The following is a 24,259-nucleotide window of genomic DNA, read 5'->3' on the forward strand; positions in this document are numbered from 1 at the left end:
TATCTTTTATGTGTCTCATCCTGTCCCCCATTTTCCTAGCTGTCCAAAAAAAAAAAAAAGCATTAAAAGAATTCTGGAAACTTTGGAAAGCAGCTCATATTCTAGAGTGCTCTATCTCAGGAATATCTTGATCAACTTGTCTACAGAGCTCTGCCCCTGAACTTACCTACCAATGGACTGATCTAATTGGGGGGGGGGGGGTAGATTTTAGAGAGATTGAAAAATTCAGCTTTAAAGAGAAATTAAGTTACAACCCTAAGTATGAAGAGGCTACTATCTGTTTCTAACCCCCCAGACTCCTTCCTTTCTTGTCCTTTCTTCCTTGATGGTTATCTGGCTCTTTCCTCCACCCCCTCCCTCTTAGTTTGCACAGATTGGACAATGTGGCAATGGTGTACGCCCATTTTTCATAGAGAAAATATCGCACAGAGCAAATGAAACTGATCACTGAAACACTTACATTCCCACAGCCATGGCCTTTGCCCACCCTCTCAAGAAATTACTGGAAGAAGTGGTCTGTCCCATCTGTCTGGATTTTTTCAACGATCCAGTAAGCATAGACTGTGGACACAACTTCTGCCGATTTTGTATCACAGAATACTATGACAAGTGGGAAATTGAAGAAGAGGGAGTTTTCTGTCCACAGTGCAGGAAAAAATTCAGGAAAGAGAAATGCAAGACCAACTGGCAGCTTGCCAGCATGGTGGAACATATCCAACAATTAGGGATAAGACCTGAAAACCTGAAAAAGCAGATAGTCTGCAGGCAGCACAAGGACACACTAAAGCTGTTCTGTGAAGATGATGATGAGGTGATTTGTGTGGTTTGTGACAAAACCCAGCAACACAGATCTCACACTCTGGTACCCATCGAGGAGGCTGCTCAGGATTACAAGGTAGGAAACATTCAGGAAAAAATAAATCCCTGCAGGAGAAGTTTAATTTCAAAAGTACATGGATATTAGCACCATCTGGGTAGAGGTCTTCTAAATACAGTGGAAAACTCCCACTGACTTCAGTAGGGCCAGTACCCATTGTACTGATTAGTACTTCTCTGATTTGAAAATCTGCAGGGCAGCACCCCCAGCCTGTGCAGGGCATCTATACAGATTCTGACGTCTCTTTTCACTCCCCGAAGGTCATTTGCTTTTATAAGACATTAAGAAGTGATAATACTGTGTACTTGCACACAGCACGCTGTTTCCCATCCGGGCTTACAGACCTGCACAGACACCAGTGGGTCTAGCTGCAGGGCCCTGCCCTGCAGGAAGGGAGTTCTTAGCCTTGCTTCACATATGCGGAATCTGAGGCATTGTGGGGGTGATGGGTCCAATCCTGCCTTAATTGAAGGCAGAGGGAATTTTACCATTCGGTTTAAGGGGAGCAGACCCCAGTGCTTAATCTATGCCAGGGCTTGCCGAGGCTGAGCCCTGGCACCTCTGGGTTTGGCAGCTCTTAGCCCTGGCACCTCTGGGCTTGCCATGTCAGTTATGAATGTAAAAAAAATTGCTTCAGCCCCGGCACATAATTTCTTGAGCCCCATCATGTCTTTCGTTACAAATTAAACACTGGCAGGTCCTATGTAAGTTGCTCAAGATCCACATGAGGAGTTTGCCCAGAGTTGGTTCAGACTTAGCTGGCAAATCAGCTGAACCACATTGAAAAGCTAGTGTGATGCTCAGGGCCGGCTCTAGGCACCAGCAAAACAAGCTGGTGCTTGGGGCGGCACATTTTTAGGGGTGGCATCGCCGGTGCCAGAATGCCGCCCCTGCCGCCCCTAAAAATGTGCCCCGGCCGCCCTAGCTCACCTCCGCTGCTGCCGCTCGCGCATCGCTGCTCGCCCTCCCTCCCAGGCTCTCAAACCTGGGAGGGAGGGGGAAATCCCGAGCGGCCGCGGCATGCGAAACAGTTGATTCGCACGCCGCTTCTCCCCCTCCCTCCTAGGCTTGAGAGCCTGCGGGGAGGAGGCAGAGCTGGGGATTTGGGGAAGGGGTGGAGCCGAGGTGGGGCCGGGGGTGGGGTAAGAAAAAAACGGGGGGGGGGGGGGGGCGGCCAATATTGTTTCTGCTTGGGGCGGCAAAAATCCTAGAGCCAGCCCTGGTGATGCTCACACTACAGTGCTGAGTGCTGGGGCACAAAGTGCCTCATGCTAACTGAGAGCTCTGAGGTGATGACTTCAGCTTCCTGAAGAGTTGGGGTGTCTCCCCCTTTATAGATCCTGCTGGGCACTGAACAGGTTTCTCTTCATGTAAACATGTCTCCCTGAGTCCCTTCCACAAACCCCAATGCTGAGTATATAGAATCATAGCAATATAGGATTGGAAGGGGCCTCAAGAGGTCTAGTCCCCTGAGTCAGGACTTAGGGTACGTCTTCACTTACCGGAGGGTCCGGCGGCAGGAAATCGATGTTCTGGGATCGATTTATCGCGTCTGGTTAAGACGCGATAAATCGATCCTGGATCGATCCCGGAAGTGCTCGCCGTCGACGCCGGTACTCCAGCTCGGCGAGAGGAGTACGCGGCATCGACAGGGGAGCCTCCCTGCCGCATCTGGACCCGCGGTAAGTTCGGACTAAGGTACTTCGAATTCAGCTACGTTATTAACGTAGCTGAATTTGCGTACCTTAGTCCGAAGTGGGGACTTAGTGGGGACCAGGCCTAAGTATTATCTCAACCATCCCTGACAGATGTTTGTCTAAACTCAGGGCTGGCCCTATATGTGGGTGATGTAGGAGACTGCCCAGGGCACCGTGGTTGGGGGGGTGCTGTGGTCAAGAGGCAAGGAGCTAGATGGGCATGGGGTATGAGGCTGCAGAAGGGAGCTCAGGGCAAATGGGGGGTAGGCAGTGGGGTCTGGGGGCAATGGGGGGAGAGGATCATGGGAAGGCAGTAGGGAGCAGATGGGATGGGAGGAGGGTGGGATGGCAGCACGGGTCAGGAATGATGGGGGATGGGTGAGGAGGCAGCAGGGGCCAAGGGCAATGGGGGGATGGAGAGGAGCCAGGGGTACTGTGGGGGAGGTGAGGAGGCAGCCGGTGTCAGGAGCAATGGGTGAAGAGGCAGCTGGGGCCAGGGGTGATGTGGGGATGGATGGGGGGATGTGTTCGGAGCCAGGAGAGGCAGCGGGGGCCTGGGGGGATGGAGGGGACTGGGGCAGGCAATGGGGGCCAGGGGCACCAAAATACAAATTCACCCAGGGTGCAATTTTCACTAAGGCTGGCCCGGTCTAACCTGCTCTTAAAAGCCTCCAGTGATGGAAATTCCACAACCTTCCCAGGCAATTTGTGCCCATGCTTAACTACCCTTATACTTAGGAAGTTTTTCTTAATGTCTAACCAAAACCTCCCTTGCTGGAATTTAAGTCCATTACTTCTCGTTCTATCCTCAGTGGTTAAGGAGAACCATTTATCCCCCCTCCTGTTTAAAATACCCTTTTATGTTTTTGAAGACTGTTATCATGTCACCCCTCAGTCTTCTCTTCTCCATACTAAACAAACCCAATTTTTTCAATCTTCCCTCATAGATCATGTTTTCTAGACCTTTAGTCATTTTTGTTGTTCTGCTCTGGACTTTCTCCAATTTGTCAACATCTTTCCCAAAGTGTGGTGCCCAGAATTGTACACAGTACTCCAGTTAAGGCCTTTTAAGTGCAGAATACAGTGGAAGAATTACTTCTCATGTCTTGCTTACAACACTCCTGCTAATACATCCCCGAATTACGTTCACTTTTTTTGCAACACTACGATGTTGTTGACTCATATTTACATTGTGATCCAATGTAACTCCTAGATCAAGGGTGGGCAAACTATGGCCCGCGGGCCACATCCTGCCCATTGGACACTTTAATCCAGTTGTCAAGCTCCCACTGAGTAGCGGGGTCAGGGGCTTGCCCCACTCTGTGCTCCAGCTGGCAAACGGGGTCAGGGGCTTTCTGCGCAGCTCCCACAAGTAGTGGCATGTCCCCCCTCCAGCTTTTATAGGTAGGGGCAGCCAGGGCCAGGGGGCTCCGCACGCAGCATCGCTCCCCACAGCTCCCATTGGCTGGGGACCATGGCCAATGGGAGTTGCAGGAGCAGTGGCTGTGGATGGGGCAGCATGCAGAGTCTCCTGGCACCGTGCTTCTGCGTAGGAGCCGGGTGGGGGGGCATGCTGCTGCTTCCGGTAAGTGACGCCTGGAGCCTGCACCCCTGACCCCACCATGTCCCAACCCCCTGTCCCACCCCTAGCTCTGACCCACCCTCAGAACCCCTCAGTCCCAGCCCAGAGCACCTTCCTGCACTGCAAACTCCTCATTCCCACCCCAGAGCCTGCACCTCCAGCTGCAGCCCTCAAATCCCCCATGCCCCAGCCCCCTGCCCCAGCCATGATCTCCCTACCACCCTCCAAACCCCTCAGTCCCAGCCCAGAGCACTGTCCTGAACCCCAAAGCCATCATCCCTAGCCCCATCCCAGAGCCCATACCCCCAGCCGGAGACCTCTCCCTCCTCCCTGCACCCCAACCCTCTGCTCCAGTCCAGAGCCCCCTCCCACAGCCTGAATTCCTCATTTCTGGCCCTCACCCGCAATCCCCAATTTTGTGAGCATTCACTGCCATACAATTTCTATACCCAAATGTGGCCCTCAGGCTAAAAAGTTTGCCCACCCCTGCCTTAGATCTTTTTCTGCAGTACTCCTTCCTAGGCAGTCATTTCCCATTTTGAATTTGAACACTTGAATATTCCTTCACAAGTGTAGTACTTCGCATTTGTCCTTACTGAATTTAATTCAGATCATTTCTCCAGCTTTTCAAGATTTTTTTTTATTCTAATCCTGTCCTCCAAAGGGCGTGCAACCCTTCCCAGCTTGGTATCACCCTCGAACTCTATAAGTATACCTCTATGCCATTATTCAAATCATTTATGAAGATATTGAATAGAATTGGACTCAGGACAGATCCCTGAGAGACTCTACTGGATATGCCCTTTCAACTCGACTTTGAACCATTGATAACTACAACTGGACGGTCTCTACACAAAAGAATAAATGGACACAAATCTGACTTCAGGAATCATAACATTCAAAAACCAGTAGGAGAACACTTCAATCTCTCTGGTCACTCAATAACAGACCTCAAAGTGGCAATTCTTCAACAAAAAAACTTCAAAAACAGACTCCAACGTGAAGCTGCAGAACTGGAATTAATTTGCAAACTAGATACCATCAGATTAGGCCTGAATAAAGACTGGGAGTTGTTACAAAACCTAAACTTAATTTCCCCAATACTAATTTCTTCCTACTGTTACTCACACCTTCTTGTCAACTGTCTGTAATGGGCCACTCTCGTACCACTTCAAAAGTTATTTCTCCTCCCTTGGTATCCTGCTGTTAATTGATTTATCTCATTAGACTGACTCAACACTTAGTAAAGCAACCCACATCCTTTCATGTATTTATACATGCTCCTGTATCTTTTACTTCATTCATCTGATGAAGTGGGTTCTAGCCCACGAAAGCTTATGCCCAAATAAATTTGTTAGTCTCTAAGGTGCCACAAGGACTCCTCGTTTTTTTTTTACTCTTAGAATAGTGGTTTTCCAACCAGTTGTGCATCAATCTTATAGTAGGTTCATCTAGGCTATATTTCTCTAGTTTTTAATGAGGTCATTTTAATAGAAGGAGCACCTGAGACATGAGGCCTTGGATCAGAGGCCTGAACTAAAGTAGTTGTCAAGCTTTGCGGATATAAAGTAAAGTTAGTAAAAGTCAGGATGTGAGCAGAAGTCAGGCTCTGCCTGCTTGCGGATTCACAGAATCTGGCAAGAACAGGGATGTTATTGCAAAAACATACACATTCCTAAGAAGCACTAGGTACAGGACATTCACATAAACACATTCCAGAAGGGTGGTACTAGAACACTCTAATACCAAGTATGGTACAAACACCTCCCCCCAAAAGGAAACAGAAACAAGTTGACCTCTCTTAAAGATAAGGTCAGGAAGACAGTGTGAGGGATAGAGATGTTTTGATTGAACAAACATGTACAAGCTAAAGGGTGGTAACCACATCAGAGGGTAGTAACTGAACATGTCAGAGGGGTAATATGTAATTTATTTGTATCAGTGTATAAAATAGAGTCTCAGAGGGAGTGTCTTTGGCCAGTCTAGGGGGCAGTGGAAAGTCCTGCCACTGACTGAGCTGCGTCCATTGTCACAGGCATACATGTATTAAGTGTACTTGTAGCACATATAGGGCACTAATACCGTGCTTCATCAGCAATAAACCTGACCAAGTGCCTTTGCTTCTAGTGGTTATAGGGCATTTCAATCTGAGTCTGCTGCACTGGCCAGAGCCAGTGCAGCATGCAGAGAGAATACACACACAGCCAACATCTGACGACAGTCATGTGGGACAATATCAAAAGCCTTACAAAAGTCAAGATATATCACATCTACTGCTTCCCTCTATCTACAAGGCCGGTTACCCTATCAAAGAAGAATATTAGGTTGGTTTTTTTGTTTTTTTTTTACGTGGTCTGTTACTTTTTACCTTATTATCTTCTAGGTTCGTGCAAATTGATTGTTTGATTATTTGCTCCACTATCCTTCTGGGTTCCAAAGTTTAACTGACTGGTAGATAATTCCCTGGGTTCCCCTTTTTATAGATAGGTACTATATTTGCCCCTCCATGAGTTCTCAAAGATAATAGCTAATGGGACAGAGATCTCTTTACCCAGTCCATTCAGTATTCTAGGACATATTTCATCAGGACTTGCTGACTTGAAGACATCTAATTTGTTTAAGTAATTCTTAATGTGTTCTTGTCCTATTTTAGTCTCAGATCCTACCCCATCATCTGCCCCTCCCCATGGGCCAGCAATGGGGTAGGTTTGGGGTAGGTGGGAAGAAAAGGCACGCTGCTGAATCTTGAACCTTACTATTTGGGGACCAAATACAACAGCTCTGCAGAAAGCTCCAGGGTCACTCAAATCAGCTCTGTCTGTGGCAGGGCTGGGGACAGAAACCAGGTCCGTTCACTTCTGGCCTGGGCTTGGCCACAAAACCCCCTGCCACCCATGGGTGAAGAATCCTCAGAGCTCTGGCTCACTGCAGTAGAATTTATTAGGCAACATTTTCCCCACAGGTGAAACTCCAAAAAGACATTGAGCTTCTGAAGAAAACGATGGAGGAGATTTCAAAGCTGGAATCCAGAGAGCGGAATAAACCACAGAACTGGAAAGTAAGTTTCTGCAGTTTGGTTTAATCTCTCATTTCACTTAGGTATTTTAAAGAATGTACAATAGAGTGCATCTTTGATAAAGAAAATTATAAACCTTAGCTTAGCATTAAAACAAACAAATGAATCTTGCAAGCTAAGTGGTCCCAGTATTTTCAATCTCTTTCTTAATGGAAGTCTTGCATTTCCTGAGGACAATCTAGTGCAATGAAAGGCTGAGTTTTGTTGTTTGTTTTATCCCTAGTACGAGCTTGGGTTTTATTGTCTCCACTGGGGGCAGAGCTAAGGATGCAGTTGTTACTTGAGGGTGATTCTGTGATTTGTTGTGGAAGTGCAATCTTAAGCCATGATAGTGAAAACTGCTCCACACAGGTGGAATGCTGCATGCCTGTGCAGACCAGTGGCTTCAAAGGGGGTCCGCACAGAGGCATTTGCAGAATCAAGACCATAACTCTGGGTTTCCTGTATCTATTTCTTAGGACTGGATTCCCAGAGGACTGGAGTTGTGGCAAGGCTGACAGTCACCAGGCCTAGAAAATCACTGCAATCTACAAAGCTTGAGTTAGGTGCCCAGGCACCACTACAATGAATGGGGAGAGGTAGGGGCCTTAGAATGGGATCTGCAGAAGTCAGCATGCTAGGCAATGGGGCATGCTGAACAGAGGGATGTGGCTTAAGCCCTTCCCCCCTCAGGGGGTTTCAGTGCCTAAATCCAGTCTGGAGAGTGGCACCTAGCTCTGCTTGGGATTCTCAGCTTCAAACACTCTTTTAGGATTAAGGACCTATGCCATTTGGGGGCAGGAGCAGAAGAACCTCCTTTAGCCCAGTGTTTAGAGCACTCACTTCAGATGTAGAAGAGGCAGGTTCAATTTCACCCTCACCATGATGATGAGGAGGGATTTGAACAGTGATCAGCCACCTCTTGGGGAAACTGCTCTATGTTCTGGGCTATGGGATTCTGATGGGGGCTTGTAATGAGGCCTGCCCTTGCCCATGCACAAATCAGTCAGAGACCTCCTCCAAGTGCAATCACCAGTGCTTCTTTTATTAACAGTGTCAGCTCCCACCACTTTCTGTTTACAGACAGTTGTAAACCAGCAACCTGGAGGACAGCTAGCTTCTCCAGCCAGCAGGGATGCACAGCCTGTGGCTCCTCCCTTTGGGTGAGTGCATGTGTGCATGCCCCTCTGCCCCTTCACTTCCTGCCTGCCTAGGGTGACCAGACAGCAAGTGTAAAAAATCGGGACAGGGGGTCGGGGGGGTAATAGGAGCCCCCTGGCTAACAAGCCCGCAGGTGCTTCTGTTCCACCAATTAGGCGTGGCATACCCAGACAGCCCCAATTAATACTTCTTAATTGGAGCTGGGCTAACAGGGGCCTGGCTCAGGACCTCGTGGATAGCACCCTGTTACAGGGCTTCATCAGTCTCAACCATTTCAATGAAAGCCTCTGTCATGCTGATTCGTGTAATTATTGTGAAATGGATGCAGGAAGAACATGCAAGGAGCTATGTCATACACTGAAAATTATGTTCTAAAGGTTTGAGACTTGGGGCAGGTCACCAGAAAAAGCACCCAAGTTTTTGCAGTGAAAGTTCCCTGGGCACCAGTGTTTCTGCCTGCCTGTGCCCTCCAGCCCCATGCCAGGGGAGCCCCTAAGCCTCAGTGCAATCCACAAACTGGGGAGAGAATGGCACCCACCTCCCTGCAGGACCTGAGCTCAGAGCTCACCTACTCAGTTGCATCCCTTGGTGAGCTCACACAAAATGGCCAGAGGGAGGAGGTGGTCCTTCATAACTCACAGTCCAGTGGTTAAGGTACTCACCCAGACTGCAAGAGACCCTAAGTCAAGTCCCCACTCCCCCTGAGGGGGTATAAGGGATTTGAGTAGGCATCTGACACTTTTCACATGAGTTCTCTAGGCACGGTGGTGTGGGATATTCTGACATGGGGATAGGGTGACCAGATGTCCTGATTTTATAGGGAAAGTCCCGATGTTTGGGTCTTTTTCTTATATAGGCTCCTATTACCCCCCACCCCCATCCTGATTTTTCACATTTGCTGTCTGGTCACCTTACATGGGGATCCCTGAACCTTTGCTGTTGAAGCTATTCCCCTGTGGGTAAATAAGGAAAGAGTGATTGGAGCAGGGGACTGGACTCAGGTATGGTGGGCCTGTGCTATGCAGGGGTCGGACTAGGTGATCACTATTGACCCTTCTAGTCTTGATCTATAAATCTATGAACATTTGTTCAAATCTCATATACTTCGTACAACATGGCCTTATACACTTAATAATTCTGCTGAGATTGATGGAGTTTGTTGGGAAGGTTTTTTGTGTTTTGTTTTTTCTTAACTCAAGGAAACAGTAAAGTGTCAGAGACAGAAAATCTTGTCGGAATTTGAGAAACTACAACTGTTGATGAATGAAAAAAAGAAACACTTTCTCCAAAGACTGGAGGAGGAGGAGGAGGAGACTCTGCAGAGGCTAAATAAAAATATAGTCAAACTCTCCCAGCAAAGCTCCTCTCTGAAGAAGCTGTTCACAGAGATAGAGGAGAAGTGTCAGCAACCAGCTGCTGAGCTGCTGAAGGTGAGTGATACCAAATTCCTCTTTAATTTGGCTTTTCCACAGCCATGAAAACAGGCAAAGAATGTACCCTTCAATATGCTTGTTATTTTTTTTACTGATTCATTATTATTTATCTACCGCCACAGATTTACACAGCATTTCACTCTATTATTAGCAATAGGCCAAATTTTTTAAGTTTGGATTCCTAAATTTCGGGACCTAAGGGTAAAATTTTATAAAGCCCCTAAGTCCCATTTTTAAAAGTGACTTAAGGCCAGATTTCCAGTGGTATTTAGGTTCCTGGAGATGGAGATCAGTGCTTAGCGGGATTTTCAAAAGCACCAAGAAGGTTAGGCACTTAAATTTCCATTGCTTGGCACCATGTGCTGGATGCTTTCCAGTATCCAGAAGGACACAGCCCTGCCCCTACAATCTTAGACAGTCAATCTGTCTAGGTTCTTACTTGGTGCCCATCATCCTGGTATCTGAGCACCTCCCAAAATTATGTAGTGTTGACATCAAGATAGCTTGATTTCTCTCTCCTCCTGCCAGTCAGCAAAGGTGGGACTTTGTGATTGCTGGGACAGTTTAAAACCACATTTTTATTGTAAGATCACTATATTTTATCCAGTAACTGGGGCCTCTTGATGTCATTTTCACAATCGCTTTTTGAAGAACAGTTGCTGTTTAACACCTACTTAAGCATGATTTAGACAAAAGCTTTTTTCTCATCTTGCGATTTATTTTGGCAGCCTAAACAGAAACTCTGCAGAAGATTTTTATCAAAATAATTTTTTTCTTATTGTTGTTTCCAAGTAGTTAATCCACATTTGGTAACCACTCCATGGTACCATCAGTGGCTTTGTGTATACATTTATCTGAGGCTAGAGTTGTGCATCAGTGTCATTGCTATTATACACCATTCAGCTATTATTACCTAGTTTGTTAAAACAAATCTTAATGTGACTCAGATCTGCGGGTGTTATCCTTTCTGTAGAACTGCATGAAACCGAGAAAATTAACCAGACGTTCTGTGAACATGGAACAGCTGAACTGTACAGCACTAACACTTTCTTATTTACTTTCTCTCCTGTTAGGATGTAAAGGGCACACTGGCCAGGTGAGATTCCATTTTCAATTCACCATCACTTTTATATCAAGCCTATTGCAATGGTACCTGTGCTGAGCATCTGAGTGATAACGGGACTGTGTTCTCCTTAGGAGTGAGCAGGAGAGACTGCAGGAACCAGAGCTCATTGCTGCTGAACTGAAGGATGCGTACAGAGTCCCTGGCATGATGGAAATGCTGCGGGAATTCACAGGTAAGTTAGCACTAATGCAGCAGGGGCTCTCTAGCTTTTCCTATCTGCAACCTGAAAAGCACCCAGGTTTCTTCCATTCTTAAATCCATGTGCCAGATTTGTCTGGGCTCTTCCAGGCAAAGGTACTAAAGAGACTCTATTAATACTGGCTCCCCCCCCACCCCCCCATGGAAAAGGGGACAGTTACATTCAGGGACTCTGCTTTTGATAATTTAACATTGAAAAAGCCTGTGAAGTAAATATACCCACTCCTGGTGAAGATCCCATCACTGCTCAGTCCCAAGGGGCTGTGAGCTGTCAGCAGTACATATTGTTATAAAAGGGAATAATATGTGGCTCTTATATGGAGTTATTCAGTCACATCTCCCAAAGTGCTTTACAAAGAGGGAAGGTGTAATTCTCCCAATGTTACAGAGCTGGAACTGAGGCATAGAGACATGCTGAAGGTCAGACCAGAGTCAGGAACAGTCTTTTGGTCCATTACCCTGACCGCTGGCCAGCCTCCTATAAAAACCGGGAGGGTTGCCGTATTCATCACTGACAAGACATCTCATAGTCACCAACACGTGCCATATAAAGTGGCTGTCAGGGGTGGGGGAGAAGGAACAGCTGGGGGCATTGTTCCAGGCCTGGCACTCCCAGAAAGAATGAGCAGCCGCTTGTTGTAGCTGCCTGCAGTACTGGAGGAAACAGGCTGAGATTCCTGCCTGCAGCACCAGCTGGCTGCTGCCACACCTCTCTCTTGGCAGCCCCTGCCCACCCTTGGAGACAGGATGTGAGGCCAGTGCCAAGTAGCCTGAGCCAAGGGCCAATCCTGCCTGTCCCCTCTCCTTTCTCCTGGCCCGAGGGGAACCCTAGATCCCAGAGTGGTCCAGGAAGGAGCCACCCTGGCTTAATTGTCCATACCTGAGATTTTTCACTACAGCTGGTCATATAAGTCAGTAAAGCAGACTTTGACTCCCTCAGGGAAGTGATGTGCAGGATCCCCAGGAAGAATACCATGAGGGGGAAAGGAGTCCAGGAGAGCTGGCTGTATTTTAAAGAATCCTTATTGAGGTTGCAGGAAAAAGCAATCCCAATGTGTAGAAAGAATAGTAAATATGGCAGGCGACCAGCTTGGCTTAACAGTGAAATCCTTGCTGATCTTAAATGCAAAAAAGAAGCTTACAAGAAGTGGAAAATTGGACAAATGACCAGGGAGAAGTATAAAAATATTGCTCGGGCATGCAGGAGTGAAATCAGGAAGGCCAAATCACACTTGGAGTTGCAGCTAGCAAGAGATGTTAAGAGTAACAAGAAGGGTTTCTTCAGGTATGTTAGCAACAAGAAGAAAGTCAAGGAAAGTGTGGGCCCCTTACTGAATGAGGGAGGCAACCTAGTGACAGAGGATGTGGAAAAAGCTAATGTACTCAATGATTTTTTTGCCTCTGTCTTCACTAACAAGGTCAGCTCCCAGACTGCTGCACTGGGCAGCACAGTATGGGGAGGAGGTGACCAGTCCTCTGTGGAGAAAGAAGTGTTTCAGGACTATTTAGAAAAACTGGACGAGCACAAGTCCATGGGGCCGGATGCGCTGCATCCAAGGGTGCTAAAGGAGTTGGCGGATGTGATTGCAGAGCCATTGGCCATTATCTTTGAAAACTCATGGCGATCGGGGGAGGTCCCGGATGACTGGAAAAAGGCTAATGTAGTGCTCATCTTTAAAAAAGGGAAGAAGGAGGATCTGGGGAACTACAGGCCAGTCAGCCTCACCTCAGTCCCTGGAAAAATCATGGAGCAGATCCTCAAAGAATCGATTCTGAAGCACTTAGAGGAGAGGAAAGTGATCAGGAACAGTCAGCATGGATTCACCAAGGACAAGTCATGCCTGACTAACCTAATTGCCTTCTATGAGGAGATAACTGGGTCTGTGGATGAGGCGAAAGCAGTGGATGTGTTATTCCTTGACTTTAGCAAAGCTTTTGATAGTCTTCCACAGTATTCTTGCCACCAAGTTAAAGAAGTATGGGCTGGATGAATGGACTATAAGGTGGATAGAAAGCTGGCTAGATCATCGGGGTCAATGGGTAGTGATCAATGGCTCCATGTCTAGTTGCAGCCGGTTTCAAGCGGAGTGCCCCAAGGGTCGGTCCTGGGGCCGGTTTTGTTCAATATCTTCATTAATGATCTGGAGGATGGCATGGAGTGCACTCTCAGCAAGTTTGCAGATGACACTAAACTGGGAGGAGTGGTAGATATGCTGGAGGGTAGGGATAGGATACAGAGGGACCTAGACAAATTAGAGGATTGGGCCAAAAGAAACCTGATGAGGTTCAACAAGGACAAGTGCAGAGTCCTGCACTTAGGAAGGAAGAATCCCATCCACTGCTACAGATTAGTGACTGAATGGCTAGGCAGTAGTTGTGCAGAAAAGGACCTAGGGGTTACAGTGGACGAGAAGCTGGATATGAGTCAACAGTGTGCTCTTGTTGCCAAGAAGGCTAACGGCATTTTGGGCTGTATAAGTAGGGGCATTGCCAGCAGATCACGGGACATGATTGTTCCCCTTTATTCGACATTGGGGAGGCCTCATCTGGAGTACTGTGTCCAGTTTTGGGCCCCACCCTACAAGAAGGATGTGGAAAAATTAGAAAGAGTTCAGTGGAGGGCAACAAAAATGATTAGGGGTCTGGAGCACATGACTTATGAGGAGAGGCTGAGGGAACTGGGATTGTTTAGTATGCAGAAGAGAAGAATGAGGGGGGATTTGATAGCTGCTTTCAACTACCTGAAAGGGAGTTCCAAAAAGGATGGATCTAGACTGTTCTCAGTGGTACCTGATGACAGAACAAGGAGTAATGGTCTCAAGGTGCAGTGGGGGAGGTTTAGGTTGGATATTAGGAAAAACTTTTTCACTAGGAGGGTGGTGAAGCACTGGAATGGGTTACCTAGGGAGGTGGTGGAATCTCCTTCCTTAGAGGTTTTAAGGTCAGGCTTGACAAAGCCCTGGTTGGGATGATTTAGTTGGGAATTGGTCCTGCTTTAAGCAGGGGGTTGGACTAGATGACATCCTGATATTCTATGATTCTATGATATATGTTAAGCCCTTTCTTCCAGCACCAATGTCCTTCTGCAAGCGATAGTGGGTTTTGAGACTTGCACGTCAGCTGTGCAGTGAAGGAGAAATCAGTGACATGTAGCCTGGGTCTATTCTGAGTGTAATTTGCTTTATTTAAACACTTACACAAGCCCTGGAACAGAGGAGGTCACAGGTTCCATGTAGGGCAATCCCTTCTCCCAGGAACCTCTGCCCAACACCGGCGGCCCATTCCAAAGGAGCAACTCTCTCTCCAGAATTGACTCTAGTCAGAGAACAAGGCAGAGAGTAACCACTCTTGCTGCTCCCAGAGCTCCATCTCTTCCTATGCTGCCTCTGCACCTTGCATAACCCAAAACTAACACAACACTGCATGTCTTCCCAAGAGTCAAAACTTGATCACACACACTAAGAAAAAGAACCTGAAAACTGGGTGTAACAGCACCACCTGGTGACACCTGCCAGAACAATATTTTCTACAAAATTTTAGAAAATATTCATTTTTTCCAGATTTTTTCTGTGTTTTCAGTTAAACAAAACCTGAAAAAAAAGTTTTTCAACGTATTACTGAAAACTTTTGAAAGAAGCAAACAAATACAAAAATTATCTTTTTTTTTTTAAACTAATTCTACTTTTTCCTTCACCATCATTCGTATAAATGAGGAGGGATGGAGGGAGATGTGTTATTGTAGCATGGGAAAGCATGAAGTCAGAGTTAAGATTTTGCATTGCAGTGTGATGGTGGTGAATGTGGTACTGTACACACTGGAGCTGTTTGGGCCTCTCACAAGGGCGCAGAGTCTGTCAGTGAAAGTGGTGACTGGGATGTGTATGTTAAGGTTTGTTCCTTGAGTTCAGGTTTTGGGTGATTTGATGCTCCTTCAGCAAATGTAACCGTTCTGTGTGAGGTTTCTCTTTCTGAGAAGTGCCTTGGTTCTATGCATGAAAGTGGTAAAGTGGAACCCTCAATAACATTGTTATTCTCTTGGGATACTGCTAAGAAGGAGACATGGTTGCTGCCCCACAGCTGGGCTTTCTGCTCCCCATCCTGTCCATCACACCAGGCTGCCCATCATTGCAGGGGCTTTAAAAGTGGATGGCAGAAATACAGGACTGTGAGCAAGTGGCATCAGCATCAACTTTCTCTCCTTCCCCAGCATTCCTCACTGCTCAAGAATATCCTTATGTGACCCTGAGCCCCTTGTCCCACCCACCCACACTGCAAGATGAACCCCCTTGGGCTCTGGGCACAGCTGGTCTTTGAGCCTGTCAGGATCCTGAGACTGTCTCCTCAGTGCTTCATTTTAGGGAAATGCAGGCTTTCTGGCACCCCCTGGTGCCCCATCCTTGGCAGGATCCACCACCTGGGTCCCGTCCCCCCCAGCAGCCTCCCCCTGGTCAGGGTCTCAGGCCCTGAGAGACTCGCTGGCTACTCCAGGCTTACCAGGCATATGCTGAAGCTGTTTGGGCCTCTCACAAAGGGGGCAGAGTGTGAAAGTGGTGACTGGGATGTGTACATTAAGATTTGTTACCCTTCAGTCCCCTTCATTGGGGCATTTTCTTGTGTTCAGCGGTTTGATGCTCCCCTTCAGCAAATGTAACTGTTCTGCATGAGGGTTTTTTTTCTGGGACACGCCTTGGTTCTGTGCATGAAAGTGGTAAAGCTGAATCCTCAATAATAGAGTTCTTGCCTGGGATGTGGGAGACCCAGGTTCAATTCCCCTCTTTGCACAGGGGAGACAGGATTTAAAGAGGTGTGTATCATCTCTCAGGAGAGTGCCCTAGCAACTGGTTATGAGCTGTTCTGATGTGGTTCTTTCTCAGTCTCTCCTCTTGAAGCTGTTCTATGGTGGTAATTAAAGCACATCTACTACCTAAGGCCTTGCATGCAAGTTATGTGGCTGAATGCCTATCTTCCCTGGTTGTGGATTGCTCTGGGGCTCAGGTGGGAAATAAGCATCCACATGCCTAGAGGGAGGCAGCAGTGCACATGCTGAGAGGCAGAAACCTAGGACTGACAGACCTTTCACCTACATTTTTGTAGTGCTGAGTGAGTTTAGGAGTGTCATGGATCCACAGGATCTGTGCTATGACCCAGCTTTTAAATATTCCCTTAGAGGAACCCCGTTGGTGTGCTAGATCCCCAAGGGGTCCCATTTCTCCTGAAGGGTGGGCCACACAGCCTCAATGACTCCGAGACTGAGCTTCTGGGCATCAGCTCTCCTGCTTCACACTGTGAGCTCTGCTTAGCAAGTCCAACTGAGATTGATTCCTGGTCAGAGATTCTTCAACAATCAATGCACCTTAGCTCAGCTAGTATTTGCAGTGACACCCGGCAGCCTTTTTAAAGCAGGTTTTATTAGTCAGTTGGAGCATAGCACTGGAAGTCCTTAGGTTAGCATAGAGAAATAAAGGTTGTCATAGTCTATATGGCCAAGCCACAGCAATCAGCTAGCCAGAGTGCTATGGACTCCATTTCAGGCTCTGTCTCCTTATCACAGGTGAGAGCAGTTGAGCCTCTCAGAAAAGGCAACTCTTAATCCCCTTCCTTTCACTTCTCAGTCCATTGTTCTCAGGCAGAGTGAAACTGAGTTCATGTACCGCACCTGCCAGAGCTCCCTGCTGTTATGTGTCAGTCGTTCAGTTGCTGGGGTTTCGACTGTCTCTTTGGATCCTTTCTTGCTCTGCATCTGTTTCAACCAGTTCTTTAAAGACCCAATCATTCCACCCCAGGCAGAAAGATGGCACACACCTCATGTCTCCTGTTCTACCCCAAGATCAGATTTGACCATTTTGCCCCACTAGGTAGCAATGCTAAGTACAGAGGGAAACAGAGGCACTCATAGAATTCATAAAAATATTACACAGAAATCCCCACTTTGTCCCAAGGTGACTAGAGGGTCAGCTGGAATTTTGTGTATCACGGTGGAGCCTAAACCAGGGACTGAGGCACCGAACTTCTTTTGTGCATTCAGCCCTAAGTGACTCAGGAGCTCACGTCCTATTGACAATCACTAGGATCTGTGCTCCTTGGTCACGCAGATGCTTGTGAAGATCCCCCCTTGTCTGTGCAATGCCCAGCCCAATAGAGGGCCATCCCAAGTAGCTTCTAGTCCCTGCTTCCATATCCCCCCAGCCCCCTGGTGCATACCTCTGCCCTTCCCATCTGACACTTTCCTCTCCCCACAAGCAATTACTCTGGTGCTCCCCTCCCCTCCTCCCCCATTTCCCCAGCACCTGCCCATTCCATACCCTTCCCTCATCTGATTCTCTGGTGCCCATCCCACCTCTTCCCCACACCCTAGAACTCTCCCCCTCCCTTCTCCACCCTCTTCCCTGCACCCCCCGGGCCTGCCCCGCTCTCTGCTCCTCCATACCCTCTCAATAACTGATCCTCTCCTCCCCCTAGCATCTGCCTCTCTGTTCACCCCAACCCTCTGGCTCTCCTCACATACTCCTTGGGGTCTGCACCTCTCCCCATCCCTACACCCTGGCATAGACCCGGCCCAGACTCCCCTTAAAAGGCCAGTAACCCAGCCACACAGCGATTAACGGGGATGCAGATCAATTTCCCTTTGATCCCAGTGGCCAGCCCCCGTCCCTTGATCTGACTCTGTGACTCTCTCCCCAGTGGATGTGACTCTGGATCCAGACACGGCTCATCCCAACCTTGTCCTGTCTGAGGATGGGAAACGTGTAAGATTCGGAGACATTCGACAGGATCTGCCTGACAATCCTGAGAGATACGATACTTACCCTGAACTTCTGGGCACTGAGGGATTTAGAGGTGGGAGGCATTACTGGGAGGTGGAGGTGGGAGAAAAAATCCACTGGATTCTGGGGGTTTGTAGGGAAGCTGGGAGCAGGAAGGGGCAGATCGCAGCATCACCTGAGAACGGATACTGGACAGTGTCTCTGAGGAACGATGTCTATGAGGCCCTCACCTCCCCCTCCACCTCTATCCCCATAAGAACTAGGCCCAGCCAGGTGGGGATTTTCCTGGACTGTGAGGCAGGAGAGGTCTCATTTTACAATGTGACTGACAAATCCCATCTCTTCACTTTCACTGACACTTTCTCCGGGATACTCCGCCCTTATTTCTTCACTGGTTACAATGCTGGGGGTAAAAACACAGCTCCCTTGATAATCTGCCCAGTTCCAGCTAAGGCCAGAATGAATCTCTGTCCCTGACAGTGATACCCACACCTAGGGTGATCAGATAGAAAGTGTGAAAAATTGGGATGGGAGTGGGGGGTAATAGGTACCTATATAATAAAAAGCCCAAATATCAGGACTTTCCCTGTAAAATCAGGACATTTGGTCACATTACCCACAGTCAAGATTGTCCCCTCCCAGCAAAGACCAGCCCCCAGGCCTATTCCCACGGGGATGTTATAAATGGCATCAACTCCTTGCTCCCTGCTGCCCCATTCCCCTCTCAGTTCCCAGTACCAGGCCTGTGAGATGGGGAATGAGGAAAAGGGCAAAGAGGTGGGCTGGGGGAGCCAGTTGCAGGTGCAGAGCGGGTGCAGGCTGCTGGGTTGTGGCAGTGCAGGGACAGAGGGTTGGGTGGGTGCAATCTCAGGGATGACTGCTATGAGGAGGGGGCTGCAGCAGCAGGAAGGGAACAGTCCAGGTCTAAAGAGGAAAACTTGATGGAAGGGGGGATGTAATGAGACAGGGGAGGGGAGCCACAAGGAGGAAGCGTGACACACTGGACCCCAAAGCGACTCCCTGCCATATTTACCACGGTGATATGATTATGATATGTTTTGTACAAAGTATGCCTTGTAAGGTATCATTTAATCTTTTGAACATTAATATCCTGTTAAATTGTATGTGCTATCATTAAATATGAAGTTTTGCTATGTGTATGTTTCTGGAATATGTTTTAAGGTTGGAAACACCCACAATCAGCTTTTCAGGTACAACAATGAAGAAGCCAGATAGTGTTGATGGCTCATTAAGGGGAATCCACACTAGCAAGAACTATCACAGGATCTGTGTACAATGAAGACTTCTCAGGGCCTGTCTACACTTGCAAGTCCCCCCCCCCCCCCGCCCCTGTCTAAAGTGCCTTCTGGAACAGCTGCACAACAGCTACAATTCCCTAGGCTACTTCCTCATGGCCTCCTCCCAACACCTTCTTTATCCTCACCACAGGACCTTTCTCCTGATGTCTGTTAACGCTGATTAGTCCCTCCCCTCATACGCCCATGCCCCCTCCCATGCGCTTGTGCCCCTCCCCTGTTTGAGTTTGCCCCTGGTTCACTGCACCCCCCATGCTATTATATCCCCCATTTCCCTAATGCAATTAGAGGAGCCGGATTTCCATCCCGAGTCGGTGACTGAACCCCCACAAGTCCTTGACAGCCCCCCTTCCCATCTAGCCTTCCCCTTCTAGCACCCTCCTCCCCAGTCTGCAGCCTAGCGGGGGGGAGTGGTTGACCTGCTTCCCCTTTCCCCTCCTTTCTCTGGTGTTTTTTCCCTCCCTCCCTGCTCATTATGGCAGGAGACACGGCCAGTGGGGCCCCTCCAGCCGCCCCAGCCGCCTCTCCCCCACCTGCCTCCTCCCATCACCTCCCCTAGCCTCTACCTCAACTGCCGCTGCCGAACCACCTGCTATTGCCCCCGCTGGGGCACCGGCAGTGGCCGGCAATGGGGTGACCTCCGCTGCTGCCATGTCCCTCACCCCCTCCAATTCTGGGGGAGCCCCCCCAGCCGGCGAGAAGGGCCAGGGCAAAAAGAAGGGTAAGGGCCCCGCCAAAAAGACCAGGCCCTCCATGGCAGGGGCTGTCCCCACTGCCATGGCCCTGCCACCGGCCGCAGCGTCCCTCCCCACTTCTCCCTCCACCAGCTCTGCGGGTGCCCCTCCCCTGGCCCCCAGGGCATACGCCCAGGTGGCGGTGGCCCCCCCACCTGCCGCTATGTCATCTCTCCCGGCCACCGCTTCTGCTACCACGTATAGCGGCCAGGGCCCCTTCCCCACCTTGACCAGAAAGCACGGCGTGCGTTGTCTCCTGGTGCCCGCCTCGCCCCACGTGGAGACCTACATGCGGGCGTTGGCGAGGGTGGTGGGGCCCACAGCCATTGTAGCGGCCTCCAAAATGTACGGAAAGGTCGTCTTCTTCCTAGCATCGGAGGCCGCCGCCCAGGAGGTGGTGGAGAAGGGCCTGGCTGTGGGGGGAGGTGTTCGTCCCCCTAGAGCCGCTAGAGGACCTTGGCGTCCGGATAGTCCTGACCTCCGTCCCTCCGTTCCTCCCTAATGCTGCCCTGTTACCTGCCCTCTCTACCCTGGGGAAATCCATCTCTGTTGTTAGCCCTCTCCCACTGGGCTGCAAAGACCCCGCCCTCCGTCACGTCCTCTTGTTCCGCCGGCAGGTGCATCTTCAACTGCCACCGCCAGCGTGTGACAGAGAGGCGCTCGAGGGGTCCTTCCTGGTCCTCTACCAGGGGGCCCACTACCGGGTGCATTATTCCATGGGGGAGGCCTGGTGCTACCTCTGCTGGGTGACGGGGCACATCCGGAGGGACTGCCCCTTGGCCTGGCAAGGATGAGCGTCCGGGACTCCCGAGCCCCAGCAGGGCGCCGGCCCCATCATCACTGGTGCCCCGGCTGTCCGGTGCCCGGAGCCGCCCTTCCTCCTTCCCAGTCCACCACTGCTCCCTCTCGGGCCCAAGGGTACCTCCCCCAGTGCGCCCAGATGAGCGGGAGAGCCCCGCCTCTGCTGCCTGCAATCTGGTGGGGCCTGTGGAGGAGGGTGCAGCGGGGATACCACTGGGCATAGGAAAGAGCCCGCCCCAAGGGGAATCTTCCCTCCCTCATCCTGCCCCACCGCTACCTCCCCGAGTCCCTGAGCCACCACCTCTACCCCCCGACCTGACCTCTGTTAGCCAGCCCCCAGATGATGCCATGGAGGGCTGGGCCCTAGTGCAGGGGAAACGAGGCAAGTGGAAGGCTCGAGCTCCGCTCCTTCCATCTGATGCAGAAGCCCCCCGGAAGACCAGGAAGGGGGGCACTGATGCCGAGCCTTCCGCCTTGCCCCTGGGTGGAATTTGTCCACCGGTACCGGCTGGGGAAGACGTAGCAGCACCGGAGGGCAGTACCGCTCCTCCACTTCCCTCAGAGGCCTCCGATGGAGCCCCTCCTGCCCCCTTAACAGTTGAAGCCCCTGTGAGTCCCGAAGCAAGCGTCGCTTCGGGTGCCAGCGGGAAGAATCCCGGGGTGGTGAAAGGTGATCTCCCCTCCATTTATGAGGAGATCAAGGCCCTGGGTCTGACCCCGGTCACCCAGGGGGCGGACGACCCTCTGCCAGCAGGCCTCGATCTAAGCAACCTCACCTTTCCCCATGCTCCCTCCCCCTAACCACTGCTTCTGCTCCCACCTCCGAGGGTCCCCTGGGCTCTTCCATCTGCCCAGCTGCAGGTGGCACCCCGCTGACAGCCGCCGAGCCTACTGAGGCAATGGCTGGTGCCAAGCAGCCAGGACCCGAGTCCCATTGGGTATCCCTCTTAGGTGTGGGGCAACTGACCTCCTTCCTGGGCGGGGACCCCACTGAAGACTGTCCACCTCCCAATGCCATGGCTGCCACACCAGCCATAGAGTCAGACCCCAGCATCATTGAGGGTCCCCTTCCCACCCCCCAGATCCCTGAGCTGAACCGAGAGGGGCCAGCGGCCCAGCTACTGGGGCTCAGGATCCTGCCTCTGTTCCTCTCCCCGACTCTGCTCCTGACCCCTGCCCTGCCCCTACTCCTGATCCCTGCCCAAACCCTGATGTCAACCCCTTCCTTATCCCCTCCACCTCCCGTGATGCCATTGCCGCCCCTGGGGCCGACTCCTTCCCTTTCCCAGAGGATGACCTCCAGGGAGCGGCCTTTGTATTTCCCTGTCCCGACCCACCAGGGGAATTGCTCAACCTTGCTTGGAGAGACTCAGCAATGCCCCAGAGACATGCCTTGACTTGTGTTCTACAAGCACACTGACTGAGAGTATAAAACAGACAGAGTGGACACATACTGGGCCTTCTCCTGCACCCACCAATGCTGCAAACAACCAAGACACTGAGAAGAAGACAAGACTCCAACACAGGCGATTGGCCCAGGTTTAAGGAACAAACCTGTATATTAAGGACTGCAATATCCAGTGGGGTGAGAAAAACTGCTTAGTCTAGTTGCTGCCCAGTCTAATAGGGTTGAGAGTTTAGACTGCGTACTTATATTTTCTTTTATTTTCGTAACCACCACAACTTGTTGTTTTGACGTATACTCATTTAAAATCTATCTTTATAGTTAATAAATCTGTTTATTCTACCTAAAGCAGTGCGTTTGGTTTGAAGTGTGTCAGAGACTCCCCTTGGGATAACAAGCCTGGTATATATCAATTTATTTGTTAAATTGACGAACTCATATAAGCTTGCAGCGTCCAGCGGGCATAACTCGACACTGCAAGACATAGGTTCCTAGGGTTGTGTCTGGGACCGGAGATATTCATTAGTGTCATTCAGTTGCAAGTAGCTGGGAGCAGCTTACATGCCAGAGGCTGTGCATGAACAGTCCAGGAGTGGAGGTTCTCACAGCAGAGCAGGGTAAGGCTGACTTCCAGAGTCAAGGATTGGAGTGACCTAGCAGACCACTGGTCCAGACAACACCAGAGGGGAACGTCACATGTACTTCTTAGCCATGGTTGAGATATCTGTTCCTGTTATCCCAGATGTGACGGGTTGGATCACAGAAACCCCCTTGGGAGCTGCCACCAGATGTGCAAAGACTACCCCTGCTTCTGTTTTCCCTGCCAGCTCAGGACTCCAGCACCCTATCTTGCTGAGCCAGACACTCCCGTCTGGCTCCAGACACAGATCCAGGGTCTGAATCTCCTGTCCCAAAGCTGCAAGTTTACCTGAAAACAGCTCACAGTAGTGCGCTTGTCTTTAGCACTCAGATGCCCAACTCCCAATGGGGTCTAAACCCAAATAAATCCGTTTTACCCTGCATAAAGCTTATGCAGGGCAAACTCATAAATTGTTCGCCCTCTATAACACTGATAGAGAGATATGCACAGTTGTTTGCTCCCCCAGGTATTAATACATACTCTGAGTGAATTACTAAATAGAAAGTGATTTTATTAAATACAGACAGTAGGATTTAAATGGTTCAAAGTAGTAACAGACAGAACAAAGTAAGTCACCAAGCAAAATAAAATAAAATGTGCAAATCTATGCCTAATCAAACTGAATACAGATAATCTCACCCTCAGAGATGCTTCAGTAAGTTTTTTCTCAGACTGGACACCTTCCAGGCCTGGGCACAATTCTTTCCCCTGGTACAGCTCTTGTTGCAGCTCAGGTGGTAGCTAGGGGATTCTTCATGATGGCTCCTCCCCCTCTCTGTTCTCTTCCCCCCTTTATATATCTTTTGCATAAGACGGGAACTCTTTGTCTCTCTGGTTTTCCACCCCCCGTCACTGGAAAAGCACCAGGTTAAAGATGGATTCCAGTTCAGGTGACATGATCACATGTCACTGCAAGACTTCATTACTCACTTGCCAGCACACACATATACAGGAAGACTCACAGGTAAATACAGCCATCTGCAGACAATGGGAGTCATCAAGATTCCAAACCATCATTAATGGTCCACACTTTACACAATTACAATAGGCCCTCAGAGTTACATTTTATATTTCTAGTTTTAGATACAAGAGTGGTACATTTATACAAATCAGATGATCATACTCAGTAGATTATAAGCTTTGTAATGATACCTTACAAGAGACCTTTTGCATGAAGCATATCCCAGTTACGTTACATTCACTTATTACCGTATTTTCTCTAAAACTATCTCAGTTACATTATATTGACTTATTATCAAGTTTTTATAAAACCATATAGACTGCACAATGTCACACCAGGCATACCAGATGTCTTAGCCAACCAGTTCGTTATTATACCCTTATTCAGGGGACCCATGGACTTTCCCAATGTCCTAATTTGTTGTGAGGTGTAAGGTCTTTGATGGAATTCCTCGGGATTGTCCCTCTCATAGTACAAATTGGAGAAATCCTTACCCCAAAGGTCAGTAT

The 24,259-nt window shown here is 49.4% G+C and overlaps 1 protein-coding gene across 1 annotated transcript; it reads left to right on the forward strand.

Moving 5' to 3' along the window:
• Window positions 1-472: 472 nt before the first annotated feature.
• LOC128848294 (E3 ubiquitin-protein ligase TRIM39-like) lies at window positions 473-18,996 on the forward strand. Its single transcript, XM_054048206.1, has 6 exons — window positions 473-895; window positions 7,119-7,214; window positions 9,572-9,802; window positions 10,879-10,901; window positions 11,003-11,103; window positions 17,811-18,996. The coding sequence occupies exons 1-6, from the start codon at window positions 473-475 to the stop codon at window positions 18,368-18,370; spliced, it is 1,434 nt and encodes a 477-aa protein (XP_053904181.1). The 3' UTR covers window positions 18,371-18,996.
• The last annotated feature ends 5,263 nt before the right edge of the window (window positions 18,997-24,259 follow it).

The sequence above is a fragment of the Malaclemys terrapin genome, chromosome 13 (assembly GCF_027887155.1).
Source record: "Malaclemys terrapin pileata isolate rMalTer1 chromosome 13, rMalTer1.hap1, whole genome shotgun sequence".
Lineage (NCBI taxonomy): Eukaryota > Metazoa > Chordata > Testudines > Emydidae > Malaclemys > Malaclemys terrapin.

Coding starts and splice junctions, on each gene's coding strand:
- LOC128848294 (XM_054048206.1), top strand. CDS start 473: ATGGCCTTTGCCCACCCTCTCAAGAAATTACTGGAAGAAGTGGTCTGT. Junction 7,215..9,571: donor ATAAACCACAGAACTGGAAA/GTAAGTTTCTGC, acceptor TCTTAACTCAAG/GAAACAGTAAAGTGTCAGAG. Junction 9,803..10,878: donor CAGCTGCTGAGCTGCTGAAG/GTGAGTGATACC, acceptor CTCTCCTGTTAG/GATGTAAAGGGCACACTGGC.